We start from the raw sequence: 26,991 nt of genomic DNA, 5'->3' as shown, positions 1-26,991 counted from the left end.
GCATTTAAACTTTATTTGCCCTTCCAGGAAGTGTAAGTTGGGTTTGGAATTATAAATCTGAAAAAGGAAAACAAAATCATAATGAAAGCATCCATGCAAGGACATTTGAAAAAGCTACTGTGAATGCTGTAGTGTCTATACGGGATAAACATTCAGAAACTAAAATACACTCACAGTGTATTTCTCGAATCGCAGTTTTCATAGTTTCTCGAATCGAATAAGCAGTAACTATTTCCCAGTCTTTTGGTTGCAGTTCTTTCTAAGAGAAGACCTTTTGTACCTGTCAGCCAAGTCATAGAGGGTTCTGCGGTAGCAAATATTTAAAGATGGGTGACAGACTGTGCCCTTTACACCTTTACAACTGGGACCTGGTTCACTGTCTAAAACTGTTTTCAATACAGATTGAGATCATAGTCTAGTATATGCCAACTTTCCGTAGTGAGGGAGTACTCTCCCTCTTCTGGCCAAATTTTAATTCTTTTTTTCCATCTGAACTTTCCAAAAGGACCTTGCTAAGCAGCTGTACTTCTGTCATTTCTTCTGGGTTTCCTCCCAACATTAGTTTGAATTTGGGCTGATAATCTGCTATGTTTTAAAACTGTTTCAATTTAATGTCTAAACCAAAGACAACTTCATTTGTCTTCACTGAAGTAGATCACTCAGTAGATTTATTTATTTTTTTGGAATCTAACCCTTTAATATTTCACAACATAAGAAACACATTAAATTATAAGCAGACACAATGAAAAAAAAATATGCTCAGTATAGATCATTAGTGTGTGCTCCTTTAATGGAAACTTTACTATTTGGAGAATATGTTTATACTCACCGTAGCCATGTGTTACTGATTATCTCCTGTTGGTGTTCCAGATGGAGAATTTCTAGTTCTTTGTTGCTTGACTAGTCATTCTCCATTTCTTTTGGACTCTCCATTCTCCTTCAGGGACTGCTCTCTACAACTACTCTCCCCAGGATCCAACCATAATCCAATGCAAATAATTGAATGTTTTCATACAAATATACTTTGTGTAATTTATTTGTGTCTCTAATAATACATTATTTTTAACATTGGAAAATTTCTAAAAATGGATTGTTTAGCCCAGGTTTTCTATAAACAGAACCTAAGACAAACACTTGCAAGCTAACACTTTATTGGATGTTGCGATCCCAGGGACGCAAGAGTAGGTAGGGGAAGGAATAGGGAGAGAAACAAATGGGTGCGTTTATGGGAGACATAATCAGAGAGTCTGGAGGAAACTCTGCATCTCAGAACAGGTATTGTGGGGAAGGTCAGGAGGGGCAAGCCGTTTACCTCCTGGCTTTTCCCTTCTTCGATCTTTCACTGGTTAGAGTTGTTGCAAGCTGCTACGACATAGTGTTACTTGGACTCTCGGGGTGGCCACTGGGGAAGCTGGGGCCTCAGTGGGGGCAGTACTGCTCCCCACTCCTCCTTTTCAAGCAGTATTGTGCATAGGAACACTCCCAGGTCTGTGGTGACCAAGGTGATAAAAACAGTGTCCATCACTTACCACAACAACATGGCAGGAGTAATGTCGCTGGAGGGGTATGTGAGGCATGGTGATCTGGCAGCTGATACAATGGTTATGCTAATTTTGCCTTCTAAAAGTCACAGAAAACGCTCAAATGTGCTCTTACTCTTGGGAAATGGCATCGCTCTCTTTAAGTGAAATGTTTGTAATTATCTCACTAAGAACTCTCTTCTCCAACTGAAAAAAAATTCTCGCTTCATCTTTACCCTTTGTCATCCTAATCCATTTCGTTCATTCATTCTTTCATTTTCTTCATTCCTACAGTGACTATTTATCGAGCAGTTTATTGGTGCCAGACTCTGTACTAGTCACTGGTGACACAGAAATAAAGGGCACTGTGAGACAGACAAGTAATTAAATAAATGCTAGGGAATCCATGACTTTACTAGAACATTTTGAAAGATGAGAAGGAGCTAGAAAGGGTGGAGAAAGAGAAATGTGTTATAAGCAGATAATGCCAGATATGCAAAGAAGAAATTCAATGGTGTGGTAGATTTGGAGGATTCAATGTATTCACTATGTGGGGTGTGTGTGTGTGTGTGTGTGTGTGTGTGTGTGCACTGTGATAGGGGAGCAGAGCAGAAAGGCAAATAAATAAGGTAGAAAATTCAGCAGGGTCTAGATGTGGGAATGTGGTCATGATAAGGAGTCTGGATTTTATCGTGAAGGCAACAGGGGACCCCTGAAGAGTGGTAAGCAAAAAGTGGCATAAATAGATTTATGTTGTAGAGAATGCTCCAGAACGTATATTGCAGAATGGACTGGAGGGGGTAGAAATGAATGTAAGGAGATCCAGCTGCAAGGCTGTTTCCCAATGCCTCTTCTTTGCCAAATCTTATTTTCTTCTTGTGTTGAACACCTCCTCTTAACCTTTTCCAGAGGGATTCCAGAGTTACTCTCTGTTAGTTACAATATTGCCATTTCAAACCTTTCCAGTGGACCATGCCTTCTGCCAGTAAACATACTCATAAGTGATAACAACAAGCCTTCTTTGTACCTGGCAATCCACTGAACCCAGTGTGCTCCTTCTCTCCTTTCTCTCAGAGAAACTATGGCTGGTTCTCCTTGGATTCACTTCCTGGCCACCCCACCCATTCCTGAAATTTGTTTTCACTGACCCCTTGGCTACCAGATGAAATGATTTATTTCCAGTCTACATCCTTCTTCTCTGAAGCATTTTACACTATTGGCCAACAACTCTATCTTGCAACTTCCCTTTTGAATTCCATGTTACAGTGGGATTATTCTCTGACCTCTGTGGATAACTGGTGGTCTCTTTTCAGGATCCATTTCCTCTGATGCCAAAGTTAGTGTATTTGAGCTTTCAGTTGTCTTGTTTTGTACCTTCCCTTGGTGATGATTATCAACTTTATGTACTGTTAATTTTCAATCTGTAAAGATAACTTATAGGTATATTCTTAGCTTGGATCTCACTCTTGAACCCCCAGATCTAGAAATCCAATTTCTTGCTTTTATTGAGGAGTAATAAAAACTGTTTAAACTCAGATATTTTTCTTTCACAATTTTTATGCCCAAATCAATGATTCCTCTTGGCCTCTCTGTTCCTGTGAAAAGGACTCCTCCAATCCCTATTCTCCTCAATGAATAGATTTTAAACCTCTTTAGAGTTACGTTTGAAACTACTTACTCTTTCTCTATACCTTGCCCCTCACCTAATCCATTGGCCTGGCTCCTTACTAAATCTGTCGGCCTATCACTGATCCACATGGCCAGCTCCTAATTAGAAAGGCCACAAGACTTTTCAGGTTTCCCTATTTTCTTTTTTTAAATTGTTACCTTTAAAAAAAATTCATTGTGGTAAAAAATCCCACAAAATATAAAATTTACCTTCTTCATCATTTTTAAGTATACAATTCAGCAGTATTAACTCTATTTATACTGTTGTGTAAAGGCCACACACTCTTGCCTTGCTCACAACCCTTATTCCGAACCATTTGTTTCAAGCTAGCTCAATTTCTATATTGTTTCCCAGTCTTTTCTCCATTTCCCTGGCCTCTGGCCCATTCCTAGATGTCCTGTTTGTGGTTTATAGACTGCCTTTACACATACTATTCCTTTTCCAAATCTGACTTCTGATTTCTCTCTGGAGACCATGATGCACATTTGGCCCTTTATTATACTAAGTAATTTTAGTAAATATCACCTTAGCCCAAGACTGTATTACTGGTATATAATGACTTTTTCCAAGCCCCCAAATGAATCCAGATAATAACTAATTAATTTTCCAAAATCTTAGAGTTTACCTTCACAATCTTAATGCTGTATCCCCACTGCCACTAACCTAGGCTATTTTAGTAATGTAAATAGTTCCCCTTCAATCTACTGGGTATTCTAGGCCATTTGCGTACAACTCCTATGATCTCTCTCTTCAGTAGCCTTCAGGAGTTGTTGTATTGAACCCACTAAATTGAGTAGAATCTATCCCTCTCACTCTTAGTATGTCCTAGCATGCTTTTATGGCCTTACGTTCCACTCTGCTTTTATTTGTAACGCATAAGCCAGCCTTACCCTAGTTAACCAAATGCCACCATCTCTGTCTTTGTCTGGAGTCCTCTCCAGTGAGTCTGCCCCAATCAATACCTCTAGAAATCTTCACAATCATTCCTAAAGCACTCTGGAAGCTGGAATTTCACCTCCTCCTGGTGGCACGCCTTGTCTCTATGACTTGATGTGTGCTTAAGAATCCCTAATAAAACTCATTTTTCAATATAATTATTTAGAAATGAAGAAACATGAGACTGTTAGAACTGGAAACAAGTTAGAGATCATTAGATTTGAGGTCGTTTCTAAGTGAGAAAAAGGAAACTTGCGGAAAGAAAGTGCCTCTCAGAGTAACAAATGGAGTTGATAACGATGACAGGTTTGGACTGAGACCTGTGCTTTTCTAGCTATATCCATCCTATTTTGCTATACTAGCTCCGTTCTATTTCTGTATACTCCATTCTATTTCCATATACTCTCTCCCTTCTATTTTCATATAATCTTTTCATTCTGTTTCCATATACTATCTCCATTCTATTTCCATATACTCTCCATTCTATTTCTGTATACCATATCCATTCTATTCTTGTGTACTATCTCCATTCTATTTCCATATACTCTCCACTCTATTCTCGTATACTATATTTATTCCATTCTCGTATACTATATCCATTTTATTCTTGTAGACTATCACCATCCTATTTCCATATACTCTCCATTCTATTTTCATATGATCTCTTCATTCTATTTCCATATACTATATCCATTCTATTTCCAGATACCCTCCATTCTATTTCCATACACTCTCTCCATTCGTTGGCATTATGGGTTGAATCGCATTCCCCTCAAAAAAGATATGTTGAAATCCTAATCCCAGTACCCCAGAATGTGACCTTATTCAAAAATATGGTTGTCATAGATATAATTAGTTAATACGAGGTCATACTGGAGCATCGTGGGCCCCTAATCCAATATGGCTGGCATTATATGAGGATAGTCAAATGAAGACAGAGACGCACGGGAAGCATGCCATGTAACGATGAAGACAGAAATTGAAGTTGTGCAGCTGCAAAACAAGAAACCCCAAAGATTGCTGGCAAACCAGCAGAAGGTAGAAAGAAACAAGGAAGAATTCCCCTACAGTTTTCAGAGGCAGCGTGGCATGGCTGAAACCTTGATCTCAGGCACCTAGCCTCCAGAATTGTGAGACAATGTGTTTCTGTTATTTTAAGCCACGTTTGTGTAGTACTTTGTTACGGTAGGCCTAGGAAACCAATAAAATTGAAGAGGCAGAACAGTTCAGCACATGAGCTCTGGAGTCAAATTAATAGCACTTGTTACCTTGCTACCTTGGGCACGTTTCTTGGTCTCTCTAGGATTTCATTTTTCTCACCTAAAAGGGATATCTTATCACCTACCTTACAAGGCTAACATGAGGCTTAAATGAGATAAATCTTGTGAAGCACTTATGTGGTTGACACACAGAAAGTGCTCAATAAATATTAACTATTATATAATTTCCTTGAGGATTTACTCATCCCCGTAGTCCTCACAGACTCTGCCGTTTGGCCTTCACAAAGTAGGTGAGCAATAAGTAATGGCTGCGGTGAACAAGAGTACCTGGGTGAGGAGTGTCTGAGATGAAAGCCTTGTTGAGTTTCTCTCCCTCTCCTCCAGCATCTGAGCTGTTGCCTTTCCACACTAAAATGAGCCTTTGCAATCAAGACAAGACTTGGGGAAGCGGATATGTCAGTCAGAGTCAGGCCTATTTATCTGTAGGCAAGGTCTTTGGTTCCGGCTGAGTCTTTCCTTTTTTTCTTTTTAATTTAAGATGCTGGGATTAATGACATGCTATAGTTGAGGATGTGGAGAGATGAGTTGGATGGGGAGTACAGGAAAGAGGTGAAGATTTTGGACTGTGAACAAATACATATATTTATATGTTGTCTTTCTCTCTACATACAATATAAGCTCCTTATGGGCAAGGCCATGATTTAAAGTGTTTACTGCATATGGCCCCAATGCCAAAACAGTATCTGGCATGTAGTGAACCCTGAGTAAATATCTTGTCAGTGAATAAATGAATGGATGAATGATGACTGTGAGGATCAGAGAAAGCCTACTTTAAAGCAGAGATGAGAAAAGGAGAGGAGGTCCCTCCATCTCTTTTTAATTTTTGTTGAGCTTTCAGATCCAGCACCCCATCTTTTTCTTGTGCCAGTATCCCTCGAACCCCTTTCTGTACCATCTGTTCTTATACCTGCGACTAATGCTAATCATCTGCCATCTTGCTACACTGAGTGTGCTTCAGTTATTATCCATTTCTCCTGTTCTCTTCAGTTCATTTGTCTCATTGGGATCTTTATCCTGTAAAAGATCTCAGGTATCTACCATATTTAAGAAAGAAGGAGGAGGAGGAGGAGGAGAAGGGGGAGAAGGAGAAGGAGAAGGAGTGCATCCTTTCCCAACCAGTGTGCCTTTCTGACTACTTCCTATCTCTCTTGGCTTCTGAGTCACCATCATCTAACCTCTCTTTCTATTTTTTAACAAATTAATTCTACTAAAAATTGAGCTTTTCCATTTATGTTTTTATATTTTATATTTTAAGCATATCTGAAGGTAAATATTTGTAAAGTATGCTGATAGGAATCTAAATACAGAGGTCTATGCACAGGAGGCTCTTGGGAGATGATGTCAGCATACTAACAGGTATGTGACTTTCATGGAATTAGTTAGGCTGCCTGATGAGCATTTAATGCCTGTGGATTTCTTTGAGATAGTTGATTAGAGCTATGTTAGATTTTTATAATGAAATATGCACATGGGTGAAAAATGGTTCATACTGAGAGAATTTTAAACAAATTCAAATTTGCTTATGTTGGATAAATTTTAATGAAGTCTTGATGAAGCTCATATTTAAGCAAGTTATGTTAAATTTCCTATGAATCAAAGAATTAATCACTTTATGGGTGTCATTCTCTCTTGTTTTTTAAAGATAGTGGCGATAGTTTCTGCTTCTTTCTCCCTCTAAGCAATTCTGTTTCTTTTTCTAATGGAATTGGAAACTCACATAAACCCTCTGAAATGGAAACCGCTAGATACACTCACATTGTAAAAAGTGCTTCCTGTTATCAACTTGGAGTCTGTGGCCTTTTGGGGTGAAAGGAATGTTTGGTTTCATTTTTCCCTTTGGTTTCCTTTGGACATGTTTCTTTTTTTTTTTTTTTTTTCCTTTGGACATTTTTTTCTAAGGAGCCATTCTCGCTAAAAGGATGAGCTCATTTTCTAAAACAGGATTTATGTTCTCTAACAAAAACTATACTAAAGTTGGAAATTTGCATGGTAAATAGTACTTTGGTAATGTTTGCACTTTCCAGAGACTTGTTAAAAATGTAAAACTAAACATCTAGACTTATGTACAGGGTTGAAAAGGAATATAATAATAAGATATAAATTGAGGTTTTGTCATATATAAGTATCTTAATGAAAAAAGTTATTTAACTTTCAATTAAATTCACTAAGGAAGGCTAATTCACTTAAGACCCAAAATAATAGATGAAACAAAATAATCATTAAGAAGAACACATGGACTTTGAAAAGCAGGATGGGCCCAATCATGTGTTCCGAAATATAACTACATTTGGTATCTCTAACCTGACTGGGGGACTCTCAATGGACCCCTCTCGGTTTGCTTAGAATGCATCCCAATCAGAGCAACTTGCTAAGGGGAGGCTCCGACATCCTGCATATTGGTGGGAATCTACCTAACTATCTCTGTCAAGGCTTCTGACCTCGAACCCGTTAAGTAGGTTGAATAAGAAGTCTAATAGAGCATAGGTGTGTTGTGGCACAGACATGGGCTTTGGCACACAATGGTTCAAATTCCAACTGTGTCATTTACTAGGATAGGTCATAGGCAAATTTTACCTCGATTTCTAAACTCTCCATTTTTCTCACTGGAAGAACGGAGCTAACTAAGCCTGATGTGTGAGAATTGAATGTGTGTCTGAAAACACATGGTGGCTGACCAAGGTTTGTGTCAATAAATGTTGGTGTCTTTCCTGACCCAAGAAGGTGGATTTAAGCTCTGACCTCAAAAACAAGCACTTTAAATGGCTTATATTATATATATACGTGTTTCCAGAACACACATATGTGTAGTTCCTACATTTGGCCTTCAGCCTATGTGCTTTCCTCATTATATTCTACGTAAGCAAATATTTAAAGGATCATGTTCTATGCTAGCAGCCTTCAAAGTTTCTCTTTGATACCTCTAGATGAGTCAGATGCAAGCACATTCCACTGGTTTTCTAGGGATACACGAACAATACTTCCTGCCTCTCCTGCTCAAGAAAGTGTTGGGCTGCAAGTAGCAGGAAGGCAGCACATCTTCCCTGATTCATGAAGTGTGAATTATGCACAGCTTTTGACATTTTAATTCTTTTCAAAACCAATTTCTTATAACACACCTCACAGCTGATTTTTGGCAAATCGAAGTTTGTATCTGCTGTCCTAAGTATATTCTGACTACACCTCAGAGAGTGATCTGGGAAAAGTGACCAATTCAGGATGGGAGATTCAGGCAAGGGAAAGGCCTCACGAGAGCGAATAATCTATAGGGAGAAAAGAGAATTTGTTAAATAGTAATATTGCTCCAGGGACCTGGTGTTTCTTCCTTTTGACATAAGGAAAAGTGGACCGTGTTGGGGTGGTGATGTGCTAGTTAAAGGTCAGTGTATCTGAGGCAGATCGTACTATTCTCTGCTCACTTTCTCCCCAGGTGAGAGAGAAAAAGAACTGAAAAAATAACTAATGGTTATTAAGGAGGGCACTTGTTGTGATGAGCACTGGGTGTTATACGTAGGTGATGAATCACTAAGTTCTACTCCTGAAACCAATATTACCCTATATGTTAACTAACTCGAATTTAAATAAAAACTTGAAAAAAACCCAGAACTAATGAGGACTGAGTTCCAAAGCTGAGGAGTTGAGTGACCATGGACAAGTGACTTCTTTGGTTTCTTTTTATATCATATGGCATAAAGATGGAAATATCTGCTACAAAGATGTCATGGGAGCAGGTTAGACACGATAGCTCAGAATGTTTTGAAAAACATTGAAATTATAAAAGACAGGGGAATAAACATTATCACTTCTGTTAACAGATAACCTGAGGGGGAGGTGCCTGCGTGGTTCAGTTGATTGAGCGTTAGGACTCTTGATTTTGGCTCAGGTCATAATCTCACAGTCCTGGGATTATGACCCTCCCTCATGTGTGTGGAACCTGCTTGGGATTCTCTCTCTTTCTTTCACCCAAACCCCCCGTCTGCACAGGCATGTTCTCTCAAAAAATTAAATTAAAAAATTACACTAAACCGAATGAAAAAAAAAAGATAAACCGAGATATATTGAGAATTTTAAGAGCTTATTTAAGCAAAAATCGATTCTAATGAGGCAGCACCAAACCGGAAGTGGCTGAGAGTGTTTTCCTGTCAGGAAAAGGCACAGGCAAGGTAAGGCAATTGTTGTTTGTTTGTGTATTTATTTTAAGAAAAAGAGGATGAGTGTGGAGGGGCAGAGAGAGAGGGAGAGAGAGAATCCCAAGCAGGCTCTGCGCTGTTAGTGTGGAGCTCAACGGGGTGGGGGTGGGGGGGGCGCCAAACCCACGAATCATGAGGTCATGACCTGAGCTGAAATCAAGTCAGATGCTTAACTGACTGAACTACCCGGGCACCCTAAACTAAGGCAATTATTGATTGGCTAAAGCTTGAAACCTAGTTGGCTGTTTGTGATTGGTTGTCCTTAGGTTTTGATTTCCTAACCTTGAGGGACTTACAGGCTTAGATTTTGGTTTGCCTTACATAGGCCACCACCGCATTACAGCCACTTAGCCAAATAGCCCCCATGTTCAATTAACTTGACACATCCCAAAGGATACTGCCATGAAAATATTCTCACTACATTTAGCATCTCTTGAGGGAAAAGAATGTGTATCGGCAACAAAAGTGTACCGGCAATACTCCTGTTTTCATTAAAAAGTTACAGTATAATGTCGTTGACAAATGTCAAGTTGTACAGTTATGTCTCAGCATTCCACCAGGCATCCAAAATTGCACTGTCACAATTGAGTTTCCTCTTGATGTTCCACTGGTTCTTTAACAAACAATAAGAAGTATGGTAGCATTCCGATAGTTTCAGCACTAAGCCTAGTTCTTCTCCGGTGGAAAATCTAGCATTAATTTAGCCAAAGTGCACAAATGCTTCAGGAAAAATGCAACAGGAAATTAACTTTTCTGTAGCAGTGCAGGAACTATCTGACCTTAGCAAAGCATCAACCAGAAAGTCAACTTTCATACTGAGCAGGAAACCTTCCATACTAGACACACCCAGAGGGCAGAAGTGATTTCAAGTGGGTTTTCCCTCACTCCTCCCTTTATTCTCTCTCTCTCTCTGTCTCTCTCTCTCTCTCTCTCATAAACAATAAAAATATTAATAACACATCTGAATCTTCGTGTGCACAAGCTAAACCTACTTGTCCAAATATTTTAGCGCTACATTAGCTATTTTAAAAATGGATAGATTTGGGGCAGAGGTGTTTTTGTTGTGGCGGTGGTGGTAGTGTGTTTTTGTTTGTTTGTTTGTTTCTTTTTTTGTGTGGAGAAGATAAAAATGAGGGAAAAGGAGGTAAACAGATTATTTTTCTTTTAAGGAAACAATGGTTCAAGCAATATTTTGTCTGCTTTAAACAAACTTGTTTGGTGGAGAACAGATAAAATGTATTTGTGAAAATATATTCTGTCAGAAATAGAAACTTTAGGAAGCTAGAACTGTCTCCTGTTTTTAATATAAAATGATGACATTTCATTTTATTAGTAGTAGTAGTGGTAATAGTAGTATTTAGAGGGAGAGAGCTTGAGTGGGGGAGAGGGGAAGAAGGAGAGAGAGAGAGAGAGAGAGAGAGAGAGAGAGAGCGCATCTCCATGCTCAGTGTGGAGCCTGACACAGGGCTCAATCTCATGACTCTGGGATCATGACCTGAGCCAAAATCATGAGTGGATGCTCAACCAACGGAGCCACCCAGGCACCCCAAAATAATGGCATTTTAAAAGGAAGCCCCTTTTCTGTGATATAAATGAGAAGATTTCTCATACTCCAATGATTGCACATGGTCCTCAATACAATTCTTAGAAAAAAACCTGAAAAAGTAACCAAGAATTAATAATGATGTAACTACCCCCTGTGAAGTCTAGCATTTAAACAACATCTTCTAATGAATTACTAGCAGTTGGATCAGGGCAGGGATCAGGTTTAGACAGTGCCTGGCACATAAGTTGAGTGAATGGATCAATGGGATCTAGTATAATTCATGCTGTGTGTCCAGTTTAGGGATTCCTGTGGTGCCACTGGTCCTTAAATTTTTCTTTTGTGTTTTCAGTTGGAGTTTTAAACTCTTTCTCCCCAAACAACCCATCTAGGTCTTTCTCAGTTTATAAGATGTCCTCACTTTCCTGAAAAGACCAAAGCAATTTATTACATTAGAAGAGATGGTTTCTTCTGTAGGTCTGGCCTACGAGACCCTTTGCTGGACCCTTTAAGAATAAACTGTACCTCTAGGAAGGGAACTCATTTTTCTAGCCAGTCACACAAGAAAGCCAAATGCTATTCTGCAACATAATCCATCCCCTAAGGGAAGAATTACAGAGTTTAGAGAGCTGAAAATTTGATAGCAGTATTAGATGATGTCTTACTCCTTCCTCGGGAGATAGTGCTTATTTTGTGGTATTACTAGATATTATCATTTCCTGCCAATTTTTGATTTTTAAAGCAAAAAGTTGGCCATCGAATACTTAAGCATTCTAGAGTGAGTATGTAATTTGGAAAGCTCTAAGGTAGATTTTGAAGGGAATATGTGAGATTGTGTTACGATGTGTTGGTGTAATATTGTAGCATGTGGCAGCATGAGCAGAACTAGGGTAGACCAGGTGGAGGCTTCTAGAGGGGAAGCATGGAAAGGAGGTTTCCTAGGGCTCAGTCAGGCTGGGAACGTGTTACCCAGGGTAGTCCCCAAGGAGAGCCACGGTTGTATATTAGTACTGGCCAGTGAGCTGAAGGGATAAGATGAGGAGGCCATGGAGCACCAACCACCACGGGGGTGCTCCGAGTAAGCAAGAAAGCAGAATGGGTGCCAAGCCAAAAAAGCGAGCGTGAGGAAACTTCGTGTGTAAATTTGGTTTAAGGCAGGATGTTTTTTTCCATGCAGAGCGTGGTGCCTGCATATTTAACACTTGTTTCTCCATTAATCCTAAGGCTTTGTGCCCTACATGGGTAGGATGAGGCAGAGTCTCTCTGGGTTTGTGAGGTATGGGCCTCTGTCCCGTGGCCATTCAACCAAGCACTGCAGCTGGCCTTTGCCGCCCTGGAAATGGAGGGGCACCTAAAGGGAGGATATTGGTTTTCCATCCTTAACCATCTGTCCAGTTCATGGGGACACGGGATTTCTGGTAAGAATCTGGATCATCTGGTTGCTACAGGGCTGTGAGTACTGAGAGGCAAAGAGTACTGTGAGTTCTGAGAGGCAGGAGCCAGATATCTATCTGCATGGGATTGACATTAGACACTTAACTGAAGTGAGTTCAGTAGCCCCTCCTCCTCTCTTGAGGGGTCTGAATGTGGTGACTGGGCAGGCAGTGGATGGAGACTCTCAATCCCCACCTCAGCGCCTGAATTCTACCTGTACTTCTGGCAGATATATATTATATTTTTAAGGCTGGACTCTCTGTGCAGAGTGGGTCATGTTCACTCTGGTGCTGTTTCAGATTCTCGGCTGGCCAGCGCACATTTTATTGTGGTGGCCGGCTGCAGAAGCCTGGGATCCCTGTGTGTGCAGTTTTGAAGTGCAGAGAGGACTACAGGGCTTAGGAGGACAGTGGAGATCATAAACTGGGCTGGGGGTGGGCAGGTTAGCAGCTAGCCTTGTGGCAGAGAGAAGAAAATGAAGATGGAAATGGAGAATGCAAACGAGGAGTTCAGGAATTTCCTAGGTGAATGCTATGGAAGGTTCTAAGACTAGACGATGGTGACCATTAACTTCTTAGCCAAAACGAGGGAGTGTAACGTGCTAGAGAACTTTGTGTATCCCAGTTGTGAATTTATTTATAGAACATTATAATGAAATGTAAAATTAAATCATATTTAGTTACACAGTTAACATAGTGCTTAATTTTTATCTAGCACCCAAAATCTAAAAAGTATGTCCATTTTATATATGGTATCAATGGCCTTTTTCTTTCATAATACGTTTGCTCTAACACTGAGTTTTTATGAAAGAGAAGTATTAGAAATGACTGATTATGTGTAAATGTGTTAATGTCCCTAGTATATAAATACTACCTTATCCTATTCCGCTTGTAATTTGACAGAACCCCTACGAAATCACATGGTTGAATTTTTTTTTAATGTTTATTTATTTTTGACAGACAGAACATGAGCAGGAGAGGGGCAGAGAGAGAAAGAGAGGGAGACACAGAATCCGAAGCAGGCTCCAGGCTCCTAGCTGTCAGCACAGAGCCTGATGCAGGGCTCCAAACTCATGAACCATGAGATCATGACCTGAGATGAGGTCAGACACTTAACCGACTGAGCCACCCCGGTGTCTGTCAAGAGGTTCTTTTATGCAATAACTTCTTTAAGAGATATTTAATACGCTTTACATTTATGAGGCGCTATGTATATTCAACTGCTTTCATCCTCACTGAGTCTCCTTCAACCCTTCCACTAGCATGAAAAGTAAGACGGAGGTTGGTACTCATTTGCAGATGAGGAAAGTGAAGTACATCAAGTAGAGTTTAAGTGGTATTAGCAGATAATGAATGGAAGGCGGGAAGTAGAGGGGAAACCCAGGATTTAGAAGGCCTTGGGGAGTTGCTGGCAAAGACTCAAACTAGTCTCTGGCATCTATAAAAATGTTTGGTAGATTGTACGATGCTTAGGTATTGATACTGCCGTAATGACCCCAGTGTTCTTTCCTGTCTGTTACGTTGTTTTGGTAGGGACTTACTATTTTAAGACTGAATTACTGAATTAACTGGTTGTTTGGGCACCAGGGGACAGAGACTTGCTATTATTTTAACATTTTTCAAAAGAACAAGGTCTCCCCTTGTTTTCTGCTTGGTGTTTCACAATTGTGGATTGTCAACTTTATATTTTCTTCATTACGGATATCCTTCAGGCTACTGCGGACACTGTGATAAGGTTCAGGGGGCTTGAGAATATTGGCTCTGAAACCTGCAAACGTGATCGGGGCTTGAGGATGGGAAGAAAATGACTTCCCCCTCTTAAATTCCATGAGCTTGTCGGACTAAGGAAAGCCTGGGAAGCGAGAAGAGTGTGGGGTCAGGAAAGCAGAAGGAAGGAGAAGAGACAAAAGAAGGGCCCTCATGAGAGTGGTTTTATTTGATCCAAAATAGGAAGTAAAATCAAATGTGCCTAAAGGAAAAGCAATCTACATTCTCTCCCAAACTCATTTACAGCTTTATCTTATTCTTAGTGATATCTCCAAGGACGCGATCATGAGCACCATCTCCCAGCTACCCCTGGGGTTCTGTAATCTCTGCTGGGTCTTTGTTACGTCTGTAGAGTTGCAGCAATCAGTACACTGAAGACCCACAGCTGTGCTTCGTGGGTGGCACCACAACCAAAGGGGAGCCTTGAATTAGTTGGAGGAAAAACCTCCAGAGGAAGCTGAAACAGAGGCTTCCCATGACTTCCAAGCAGCTAGAAAAGAGAAAGAGAAACACTAGGAGAAGCAGAGAAGGGAATAGAAGTTCCTCCACGTTGGTGGAAATGGCTGAGATTTTCACGCGGTGGAGTTTGCCAGCCAGCTGCAGCTACAAGACAGGGAAGAGGGGACCTCGCCGCAGGAGACACTAGACACAGGCTGGAGGAGAAATCCCTGTTCCTGTGTTCTCGGTTTCATTTTTAGTTTCTCCAAGATTCCCGCCACGGGTGAGGGTTAGCCTGGGGCGCAGGGCTGAAGCTGCGCGCTGGAGCCTCGAGAGCCCAGAAGCTGTTTAGTTCACCTTCTCTTTTCTGTCCTGCAACTTGCCCTCTGCTAGCCTCTCCTCTTTCCTCCAGCTGCACAAAGTCTGTACTTGTGCCCCATTTAGAAAGGCACAGCATTGTTCCCGGGTTGTGAGTGTGGAGCCTGGGCATTTAACATACGGATGACGTGGGAATTCTCAGGGTCGGCCTTCAGATTTTACAGATGTGGTGGGACGTCTTTACTGCTAAGCAAAAATCATTACATGTCCCTTAAGTTTCAGTATTTCAGATCTTCCAAGCGGGTTCGGGCAATATGACATTATTTATCATTAAATATTTTCTAGCTGAGGATGGCCAGGTCAGGGTCTGTCGTGCTGTTCTCTTCCATTTTCCTCCTTTGTGCCCGCTTTTCTTCTGATATGTCAGGCTTCTAGCCTCCCTTCCTGTTTACTTAATACCAAGTAAATTCATGGCCAATCCTTTCTTTGGAACTTTTCTTCCCACTTCTGGAAGGTTTCATCCTCTGTACTTTACCTCTGTCTTAGTTACACTCACCGTGATTTGTCCTGTTGCTGCTTCTCCTTCTTTCTATCACAAATGAGCCTCCACAGTACAGAACTTACTGCCTTTCCCCTCCCAGTGCATTTCCGATGATGCTCCCCCGATGTGATTCGGTGCCTCCTTAGGACAGGTGTCATGTCTCCGTCTTATAGCTTGATCGCCCAGGTCACTGAGTACTAACATTTTTGAAAAACTTTTCAGGGGCACCTGGGTGGCTCAGTCAGTAGAGCGTCCGACTCCTGGTTTCGGCTCAGGTCATGATCTCACGGTTCATGAGTCTGAGCCCCACATCGGGCTCTATGCTGACAGCTAGGAGCCTGCTTGGGATTCTCTCTCTCCCTCTCTCTCTGCCCCTCCCCGCTGGAGCTCTCTATGTCAAAAATAAATAAATAAACTTTAAAAAACCCCACAACTTTTCTGTATTATGGAAATGATGGCATATAGTTCTTAGGAAATTTTATCATTTAGGAAGTAAAAGTCTGCCTTCTGGCATTCTGTTAGGATGCCCATCGATCCGGAAAACAAAATAAAACAATAAAACACCCTCCCAGTTTTCCTCATTTGCCTCTTTCCTGCTATGGCTTTTAGTAAAAGGAATCAGAATTCATTGAGGTTGTACCTAGGTAGAAAGACCAGCATAAAGTTACCAACTTTTAAATTCTCTACTACTTATTAGGTTTTGGTTTCCTATTAGGTACTTAAAAAGATAATGAATAATGATGTATTACCTATACTTTTGTCCTCATTGCCAGTTACTTGTTACCTATCTGGCTATATTTACCATCCACAATAAAAAGTACATATGGTACTGACCTTGAAGGACTTCCTGTTTTAATTTCTCTGCCCATCTTTTCTCTCCCTCTAAGAATTATCTTTCTTCTCTCATTTGCTTTCACACACAACATTCGTAATACATGTGAGTAACAGCATCTAAAAGAGCACCTCAGTCATTCTTTAACACTTTACCCAGACCAGAGATCTTTTCTCTGCAGGTACTTACCTTGCATGATTCACTAATTGTTTATCACTCCTTCCACTAAAAAGTGAGTTCAGGGACACCTGAGTGGCTCCGTTGGTTGAGTGCCTGACGTCAGCTCAGGTCATGATCTCACAGCTCATGAGTTTGAGGCCCACATCGGGCTAAGAGCCCACTTCGGATCCTCTGCTCCCCTCTCTCTCTGCCTCTCCCCCACTCACGCTCTCTCTGTCTCTCCCTCTCTCTCTCTCTCTCTCTCTCTCTCAAAAAAATAAATAAACATTAAAAAAAATTAAAAATGTGAACTCAGTGAGGGATAGAGCTTTGTCAAGTTTCTTCACTGTTACATTGCTCAGAGCCTAGAACTATGCCTATCATATAGAAAGCGTTCAAAAATATCAAATGGTTAAGTGGATGAATGAGTGTGAGTGAGTGAATAAACATTGAGAAAGAGCCAAGAGGGAAGAGATATTAAGGATCCAGGAGAAGGAGAAAAGATGGATGAAATTCTCAGGGATTTGAGGGTAGAAATTGGAAGGAGGTTTGTTGCCTAGAGGAAGGAGGTTTGTGGAATCTGGAGAATAATCAGAGCGATTAACCATGGATAAGGGAGGACAGGTTTCTCGTGTGGAAGTCAGAAGAAAAGAGGAAATGTTAGTCGTGCTGATAGGCTATGCGTTTGACAAAACAGAGGCTATTTAATTAAATCAGTGTGTTTCCTTCTAGCAGTGGAAATTTCACTGTGAATGGGAGGCAGTTTTCTGTAGAAATAAGAAGGTAGCTGGAGAATAGGAAAGTTAGTCACTATGGAGAATGTGAGAGAGAATTGAGCAGTGAAGAGCATAGCAGGATGGTCTGGGAGCCCTGAAGACGGAACTGGTTTTGCCAACCAGAATCTGTCCACTGGACACTTCTCTCCAGCAGCTCTCAGCAACCCAGCCCGGGTGCAGGACAGGCAGGCTGCTGAGATCTTTGGGTCTCAGAGTTTCCACGGCACCCTAGTCCTCTCAGCTTACGTGGCATGTCATAATTATTGTAACTAGTTGTTTATGTCTGCTTTCCTTGATGGGCTGTCAGCTCTGTGGGGGCCAAGACTTGTCTGGCTTGTTAACCGCCATGTCCCCAACTCTTCCGTGCTCGAAGCTTTGCCATGTGAATGTGACGCAAGTCCAGTGGAGCAAGGGGATAATTTCATATTCTGGGTAGGGAGTTGTTGGAGTGTTGGACCAGGGGATCCAGGCTGCACAGAAAGAAGGTAGAAAAGAGGCTAGTAGAAAGTTGGCATGAGCGGGAAAGACTAGTGTTGAAGAACTGATATGTTGAGAATAAATGAGATGGAAATACTTGAATGTGATCAGAGAATGGAATATCTCATTTTATACGTTCAGAGGTGGGGGTGTTTGGGGACCATAAAGTCCAAGATTATGGCCATTCGAGCGGCCACTGTAGTAAAGTGGAGGAGACAGGCATTAGGGATGAAGAAGTCATAGATATTTCATGGCTTGAGATGCAAATATCAAAGCTTCCACTGAGAAGTTTCTAGTGGGTATTTTCACCTCAAAGTAAAATAATTAAAAGGCATGCATGTGTTTACAAACAATGAAATCATACTTAGCATTCATGCATTCATTCATTTGCTCATTCATCCATCCATTCCCTTTTACTGGAAACTGGTAGTAAGCTGTATGTGCAATGGTTAAAAGAAGACACATTTAGGCTTTCAGGAAACATGAAAATTTGTATGAAGGTCAGACACTAAACAAGTAATAATGTTACTATAAATTGTGAAGCGTGCCAAAGGGAAAGATAGATTGAGAGATAGGTGATGATGGGTTTTGGGAATAGCTGTTTAAGTAGGTGCCATTTTATCAAAGCTATATTGAGGATACATCTTTTTTATATTGAAGCCTTATTGCTTTTGTTTCTCTGTCATTGTTTAAAACTTACATACAGGCACAGATGAGCAAACTTGCTTTTCACTGGATGTTCTTGGGATAGTCAGTAGCCCCAAGGTACAGTTTGCCAGTGTAGTCAGAAGGCCCTCAGTGTCATGGAGTAGGTCTGAGAATTGTGTGTTTACTCCATGATGGGCTTGTGATTCAGTTGAATCAGTTGTGAGATAAAGGCAGACTTAACTAAATGTTCATTTATGGAGGAAATTTCTCATGAGGCTCTGTTTGCATATCCGGGAAACCTGTGGTTCCTACACTGTCCTGCAATTATAAATAATTTCTAAGTAGAAAATGTAGAGGACCTGCATCCAAGAAACTCAGTTTTATCTCTTGAATTCTCTAAAATAAGTATAAATTTCACCAATGAGTAAAAAAATCCCTATTTTATTCTTATAGTAGAAAAATTAAAGCATAATTCACTGTGATAGATTCCGCAATATTTCTAAAATGTCAAAGATCGAGACCAGCAAGGCAATTTTACTTTTAGTTATATATAACACACATCCAAGGTCTACTATATGATTTGTATTATAGCATCAAAAGGTGTCATAAATACATGGCTACTTTAATAAATCTAGAAAAAAAAATCTGTCATGTGGAAAAAAACAAGTTTTATTTTTCATCCCTTCTATATTTTAAAGAGTTGCATTTCTTGCTTTTTGTGGTAAGTCCTGGTGAAGATTTTTTAATACTATAAGTAACTGAGAAACATGGTACTTTAATAATACAGCTCTTTATTTGATTTTTTTTTTGCTGCAAATTCATTACTTTGCTCAAACATTTAATTCTATTTTTGTCATTCTTGCTCTTGCTTTGAAATTCTGCTGAAATAAATTTCTTAATACAAATGTTCACCACTTTTATATTCCCAATCTTCCATGGTAGTATTTATAACCCAGACTTTTACACATTGAAGAAAAAGATGTTTGTATTCATTCATTCAAAGAATATTTATTATGTGCCCATTATGTGCCCAGTGGTATTCTTAGGTAGGGGAAACAAAAGTCAACAAAATAGAAAAAATATATGCTTTTATTTGACTACTTTTATGGTTTGGGGAGACAGTAAACACAGTAAGTAAATAAGATCTATTTTTACATTAAAAGGTGATGAGTCATATAGAGAAAAACATACATCAAGATATATGGATGCATCTAGCTTATTGCAGAAATGGTTTTTATGACAGAGACAAAACTATATTAATTGAAAAGCTGATAGAATTCTTAGGGGAGGGGTTCCTGTGTGGCTCAGTTGGTTAAGTGTCTGGCTCTTGATTTCAGCTCAGGTCATGATCCCAGGGTTGTGGGATCAAGCCCTGCATTGGGCTCTGCAACTGAGTGTGGATTCTCTCTCTCTCTCTCTCCCTTTGCTTCTCTCTCTCTCTCTCTCTCTCTCTCTCTCATTGAGAAAAGAAAGAGTTCTTAGTGGAAAAGCAGAATTAAAATATAATATTACTCAGTTTAATCATATATAGTTCACATCGTTTATTAATGGGACACTGTGTTGGATACCTTTAGATAGCAAATTCATTTAATTCCTCTTACAACTTCATGAAGTAGGATTTGTTATTTCAACTATACGTATGAGAAAACTCTGATGTAGAGAGATAAAACAACTCTCCCCAGTGGATGAAGCAAGGCAGACTCTGAATTTAAATCCAGATTTCTGATCCCCACTCCTCTCCTGTTCATCCTCCACAATGCTGCATCTAACAATCCAGGTCGTTTATTACAACACTCTGTCCTTTGCTTTATTTAAGGTGGTATAAAAGTTTCAGATGTTGAAGTTTTTCCAATAAAAATAATAAGTGTTTAGTTTTAAAATAACTTCCATGTAGTCTGGCAAAGTGATTTCTGAGCGACAGTTTTTCAGATCTTTCCAGAAGGGAGAGGGGGAAGTGACTTGGGAGCTCAGAGTGTCAACATCCAGTAACATTCATTCTTTCCTAAGTCTTCTCAGAAGGCCTGCGAGTCTCAAGTTTAGTTGCGGTAGTGGTGGCTAGGTTAAATTCTTTCACTAAAAATATATCTTCAGAATTGTAGGAGTAATCAAGAGCTCTCAGTTCCCAAAGTGCTTCTCTCGGCATTTGATAATCCTGCATTTGCTGGTGTGGTTGACATAATTGTTCACGTAGTTTTTATTTCGCATATGCAGTGTGTGCACCTGTCATTGGACCAGCTAAAAGCGTTCTTGCCCCTTGGTATTGGGCCATTGTGCTGATACAGTCTGTTATAAATATGACAAGGACAGGAGCAGTTTGTATTACAGGGTAATACAACATAATTTGACTGACAAGCTCACTTCCTATTATTCTCTGTAGTCTGAGATGTGAGCGAAAATGTCAGTCTATGCTATAAAGGTTATTATAGAATATGGCCACTTATTATACTTTATTTAAAATATACTTTTGTAAGATATACTGGCAAGAGCCACATGGCTATGGTTTAAACTGATCCTGGTCAGGGGGGGGGGGGGGAAGGGAGGGGTGTATCTTTCAAAATAATAATAACGTCAAGTTTGAAAATACACTCACCTCATGTGAAATCACTGCTCTACTTGAGCCAGCTGTAATAGAGAGGAGCATCCTGTGATTACGAAAGAAAATAATGTGAGAAGGGAATTCTGGGCACTCTGCATTTTGCTTGAGTGACAACTATATATTTGGAAGCATCTGTCTTCCCCTTGCACCTAGATGCATGTTTGTTTATTTTGGCCTCCTGTGGGATACTGGTTCCTTCTAACTCCTGTGGACAAAGGCTCAACTGTTTTTTGGCTTCAAAGACTCCTTCTAATAAGTTTACCATGACAAACAATGATATTGGCTGGGGAATCGTGTCCCAATAAGCAGTTAAATTTTTGAGTTTAAATAGTTTCATTATCAAGAAAACACAATATCCTTTAACAAGGGAAAGTATCTAATCAATCATGTTTGCCCAAAGTACCATGCAGGGGAGGTGTGCTTAGCTAGTTTCTGTTCCTTTCTATTAAATCCACTACACAAGTATTCAAAGCCTATGTTACTGTGTGCCAGGCAGAGCTCAGATTCAGAAAGTTTTTCTGATTCTTTGTTTTTTATATTATTATTTAAAAAACACATAGATGGTCTTTCTATGTGTATAGTATACCATGCACAGTTCTAAGCCATTCACAAACATTAACCCTTTAGTTCTCACAGCGCCCTTAGGAAGAAGGTATTGTCCAAGGTCACACAGATAGTTCTGGCAGAACCAGGGGATTCAAACCCAGCAGTCTCTCCAGAGTTTGTGTTTTTCTGCACGTCATTGTGCTTTGTCAGTCCATTTACAGATGGAGATAATTCGTATGCAGTGAAAAATAGGATATAGTTCCTGCCCTCGGAGAGTTTACAAAAGATCTTGATAGACCACTGTGGCTCATTAATTTCATAGATATCTTCATTTATTAAACACATCCTGTGTGTACATGCATACTGCCTGTAATGAGCTCACATCAGGGAGAGATGCACATTTCCTTTCCTAAGTGCTAATAAAAGGGTGTATTTCAATGAAAACTTTCCAAAAGAGGTGATGTTTGATTCAGAGTTAGCCAGATGGATGAATGGAGAGAGAAAAAGGAATTTAAGTAGAAGACACAGGTATGTGTATGAAGGTATGTGATATGAACAGAGAAGAAAGACAGGGCTTAAGTTTGAATGACCTTGTGTTCCTTGATGAAGATTTGGAGTTGATTCTATCATTAATGGGAAATAATAAAGAACTTTAAATAGTGAGGAGGCATGTGGTACATACTTTTAGATCCATAACCGGACAGTTCGATTCAGAGGTGTCACTAAACGTACTTTGGATTCCCAATTTTGTTTTTTATCTCTTCTCCCTCATCTTCCTTCTCCAATTCCTTCGTCTCCTCTTCTTCAGTCTCTCCCAGGTTTTGCTCAAACCCCCATCCAATCTCACTGCTCCTTCCGGTAACAAAAAAATGTCTACTTTATCCAGTTTTAATCTCAGGTTTTCAGGAAAATACCCAATGTCTACAATTACACCTTATAATGAACTCAAATATCAGCAGTCTTTCTACTTTGTCAATTGGAAAATTCCCTTTTGTTAATGGAATTTCAAACACTGTCGTGAGAAAGAGGAATATTTATGTGGGCGATCAATAAACTATGGAAGGAAGAACCTGAAATTATGATGCTCTGGATCTTGGGCAGAGACCCAGCCTGCCACCCTGAGATGCATTCCAATTTTGCTGTGTTCTGATTGAGAGGAGAAGCAGCACTGTGTATCTCCAGAGGGCTCTGAAATTGCTTCTCAGCTCTCCCCGTTCCTAACCGTGTCCTTCCAGCACAAAATCCATCCTCTCTGAGTCTGTTTCCTCTCCCATGTTTACTTAAAAAGCACTGTTAGAAGATAATGCAGCTGGAAGTATTTTATACAAGCACAATGCAGATGAAAGGCATTGCTATTAATTCATATTTTCAGCTAGAGTTGAGTTCTGTATTTCTATGCAACAGTATTCCTCCAGGACCTCTATATTTTAATGGCCTAAAATTTTCATCTCTCTGTAATAGAGAGAAAAATTCAATTCACCTTCGGTTCTTGCCTATGAGGTCACTTTTGCCCTTGCCAGCCTTTCGGAGAATTTGTCTTTCATTTCCAGAGAACAACTTGAAGGGTAACTTTCTGAATGGCCCTTGATTTGCATTAATGATGTCCTTCAAGGCAAAGTGTGCTACTTTTTCCTCTTGAATTTTTATGCCTCCTTTCTTTCTTTTTCTTCTTCTTCTTTTTTTTTTAGATCGAGAAATCGATAAAGACACACTTTGGGAGCCATGACAGAAGGGCCGTCCTCTACAGGCCTCCTTCCTACAGCAAAATGGAGTTTCAGCTCCATCAGCACGTCCTCACTCAGCATCGCTACTCGGTCGTCATCGCTGAAGAAAGGCTTGGTGCTGGTCTTGGGCTGGGGCTGCTAGAAAAAGGTCAGAATAAGAAGTAAACGCCATAGCTGCTTGACATACAATGCTAAACAATTTTTAGAATGTGCTACTATCTCCCCCTAAAGAAATTTATAAAAACAAAATTTTACCCATGATCCCCTTTCTTGCATCAAAGAAAATTTGGCTCCTTTTTTACTTCCTCTCAATTTTTCTTTAGCTCTATTTCTTTATTCCTGAAATTACTTTGTTTATATTTTTGTAGCATTTTGGAGTTGCATAGTTCATATTTAAATGCTACATAAAAAATGTTTATGTTTATGAGCCTGAATACATGTTCTGCCCAGCACCAAACTGCTCCATATTTTAAGAAAATTGCCACTTCATCTGACTGCAAGTAGAATGTGCTGGAAATTGTTTTGAGAAGCCGGCTTAAATGTGATTCACAGATTGGCTCTAAAATGGGGAAAAAGTATGGATATTTATCACAGACACTATTACTAGTCAAGTACTTTTATTTCTATCATTTGAAACGAGAAATAAAAGACAAGTTTTTAAACAAGGTATTTGAAAAGAAAGTTGAGCAGATGATGAGGGTCAAAAAGGGCAATGAGAATAACAACTAGCGGTTCCTGAGCAACTAACCATGTGACAGATACACTCCACCTTGCTCTTTAAAGTGCAAACTTATGCCAGTGAATGAATGAGGTTGGGGAGACCGTTAGCCACAATTACCCTTCACCAGGTTCACTTTTACCACACTGGTAGTAAAGCTATAAGCTACCTTGCTAGCAAAGCTTTTGAAGGATAGGGCCCCAAAAGATAGACTTGGGTGAAAAGAAACATCCTAAAAATGTACAGAGTATGGGCCATTAGGACAGGTCTTCAGGAATGCCATTTGCTCATCCCTGCCCCACTGGGAGTAGTATGGAAGTCTAGAGCCTTGTGCTTCTGGAAGCAAATGAGAAAAACAAAAAGGAAGGTAAAAGCTCTGGAATGTCAAAGAGTGCTGAAAACAAATCTTACAAACGTCGTTGCAGTTGGTTCTGTTAAGGACCAACCGAAAGTTCTGGAACATCCATAAATGGTATTTGTCAGAAAAACATTTATCAATGTTCAGGAAAGATATAGAATGTATAGCCTCCTTCTCATCCCCAAAAACCTTTTAGTTACTTTTTTTTTTAACGTTTATTTATTTTTGAGACAGAGAGAGACAGAGCATGAACGGGGGAGGGTCAGAGAGAGGGAGACACAGAATCCGAAACAGGCTCCAGGCCCTTAGCTGTCAGCACAGAGCCTGACGCGGGGCTTGAACTCACGGACCGCGAGATCGTGACCTGAGCCAAAGTCGGACGCTTAACCGACTGAGCCACCCAGGCGCCCCCTTTTAGTTACTTTTTAAAAAAACTTATGTATTTATTTTGAGAGAGAGACACACACACACCGAGTGTGAGCAGGGGAGGGGCAGAGAGAGAGAGAGAATCCCAAGCAGGCTCTGCACTGTCAGCGTGGGGCTCGAACTCAAGAACCTCGAAATCATGACCTGAGCCCAAACCAAGAGTCGGATGCTTAACCGACTGAGCCACCCAGGCACCCTCCACCTTCATAAAACATTTTAGCCCATCATTGACCTAGGTGATTGAATGTATAACCACCACCTATGTGCCATGTGAAAACATCAGCCATGATTACACAGCACTGTTGTCTGAAATGCCTGTTTCTCGACCTCCTTGGTACCGCTACTGACTGAGTATGTGGATGACCTGGATTCTCTGTGCATTTCAACTTCAATTCAGTTTCAATTTTCAATTTCATCCGTTTGTAATTTAGAAGGAGTATGTCTGCTCTCTCCCTTAATGTCTGGGTCAGTTTTACAAGAAAAGGGAGAATTACTTTGAGGCTTCCAAATATCAAGAAAGTGCAAAGACAGACAGCCTGAAGGCAATGAAATCTGGCAGCCAGAGGAGCTGGTAGGCCCAGCATAAGATAAGGAGATGGTGTCACCAGAATTTGTCAGTGTAAATACTGATTTGGCTCTCTTATTCCACCTTCCCTCCTCTTCTACAACATCCTTTTCCTCATTCTTTCTTGGTTTCTTCTTCTCGGTGTAGTAAGATATTATTCCTGGATAAGGCCTCAGTTTCATGAGTATGGAAAACTGATTTTTGGTTTTCACTTGATTTTGTAGTTTTCACTGTGAGAGCAACATCAAATACCTAGAAATTAAACAAAAAGTTCTGTGACCATGATCTAACATTTCCTTGATTTTCTAACATATAAGAAACAGAATCACTTTTTTATTGAAGCTTATTTTCCATGGCCACAGATTTAAGCTGTAGATAATGTTTGAATTGGGGTACTCATTACAAATATATTTTCTAAAGATTTGATTCTTACAAAATTCATTTCTCTTTAGTTTCGCATATTCCCCTAATGCTTCTTTGCCTATATGTACAGCAGCAGAAAGTATGATGTTATACTGGCACATTTAAACTTCCTTTGTCCATGCCGAGCATCTTGGGGGGAGTGGGGGCAATTCAGAATGATCCGGAGACCTACCCCACCTATCTTTCACTTCATCATTGCAGTTTCTTCTCTTTGCTAAACTGAAATTTGAAAGTATTACATCCAAAATCAATCAGGTACTACCACAAATATTACTAAGTGCCCAGGTGCAGATTTGACATGTTTATAAAATACATTCTTGGTTGTAGGAAAATAAATACAAAATAAATTTTCCCCTGTCTACCTATCCATTTTACCTGCCTTTCTCTCCTCTTCTGATTTGACCCCAATCACTTCTGCTGACCTCTTTCTGTGCCATCCTTTGAAGCACAGGTGGCCTCTTTCCAGCCTGGGGCTACTTTTTTTTTTTTTGATGTTTATTTATTTTTAAAAGAGAGTGAGACAGAGCTGAGCAGAGGAGGGGCAGAGAGAGAGAGAGAGAGAGAGAGAGAGAGAGAGAGAGACAGAATCTGAAGCAGGCTCCAGGCTCTGAGCTGTTAACACAGAGCCGGATGCGGGGCTCAAACTAACAAACCATGAGATCATGACCAGAGCTAAAGTCGGACGCTCAACCCACTGAGCCACCCAGGAGTCCCTGGGGCTCCTTTTTTCTTTTTTAAATCTTTAAGGCCAGAAGTGGATAAAAATTAGCAAAAATAAAAGGGTCTTACCTAGGCAACATTCCACTATTAAGTATAATCAGTTTTTGTAGAGTAATATTTGGGTTTTATATTTTATTCAGTTTCCTTACTACTTAGTAAACATTTATTGAAAGGAAAAATAAGCAGTCTCAGGTTCTAAGTTACAATGTGGGCATCATGTTTTTTCCCTGGTTAATTCCATTCTAGTGACATAACAGAAGTTGGTGGCTCTATCGGGAAAGACAGTCAGGCCCTGGATATGTGACTTTAAGCAAGTTAGGTTCTTTGAGCTTTAGTTCTCTTATCTGTTAAATGCAATAATGATATTACTTCATGTTAGTATGTGGTGAGA

At 40.1% G+C, this 26,991-nt stretch overlaps 1 protein-coding gene across 6 annotated transcripts in view; it reads left to right on the top strand.

Annotated features, from left to right (window-relative positions):
• The window catches only part of CPED1 (cadherin like and PC-esterase domain containing 1), a 270,661-nt gene that overhangs the window by 3,793 nt on the left and 239,877 nt on the right, over nucleotides 1-26,991 (top strand). For all 6 annotated transcript variants that reach the window (XM_058724477.1, XM_058724479.1, XM_058724474.1 and 3 more), the window contains exon 2: nucleotides 23,355-23,538. In XM_058724477.1, the coding sequence (XP_058580460.1) occupies nucleotides 23,355-23,538 (184 nt within the window). The remainder of the gene's footprint in view (nucleotides 1-23,354; nucleotides 23,539-26,991) is intronic.

This window comes from Neofelis nebulosa, chromosome 4, assembly GCF_028018385.1.
Source record: "Neofelis nebulosa isolate mNeoNeb1 chromosome 4, mNeoNeb1.pri, whole genome shotgun sequence".
NCBI lineage: Eukaryota > Metazoa > Chordata > Mammalia > Carnivora > Felidae > Neofelis > Neofelis nebulosa.
The sequence above is the reverse complement of the archived record's forward strand: the minus strand, read 5'-3'. Positions and strand labels throughout refer to the sequence as shown.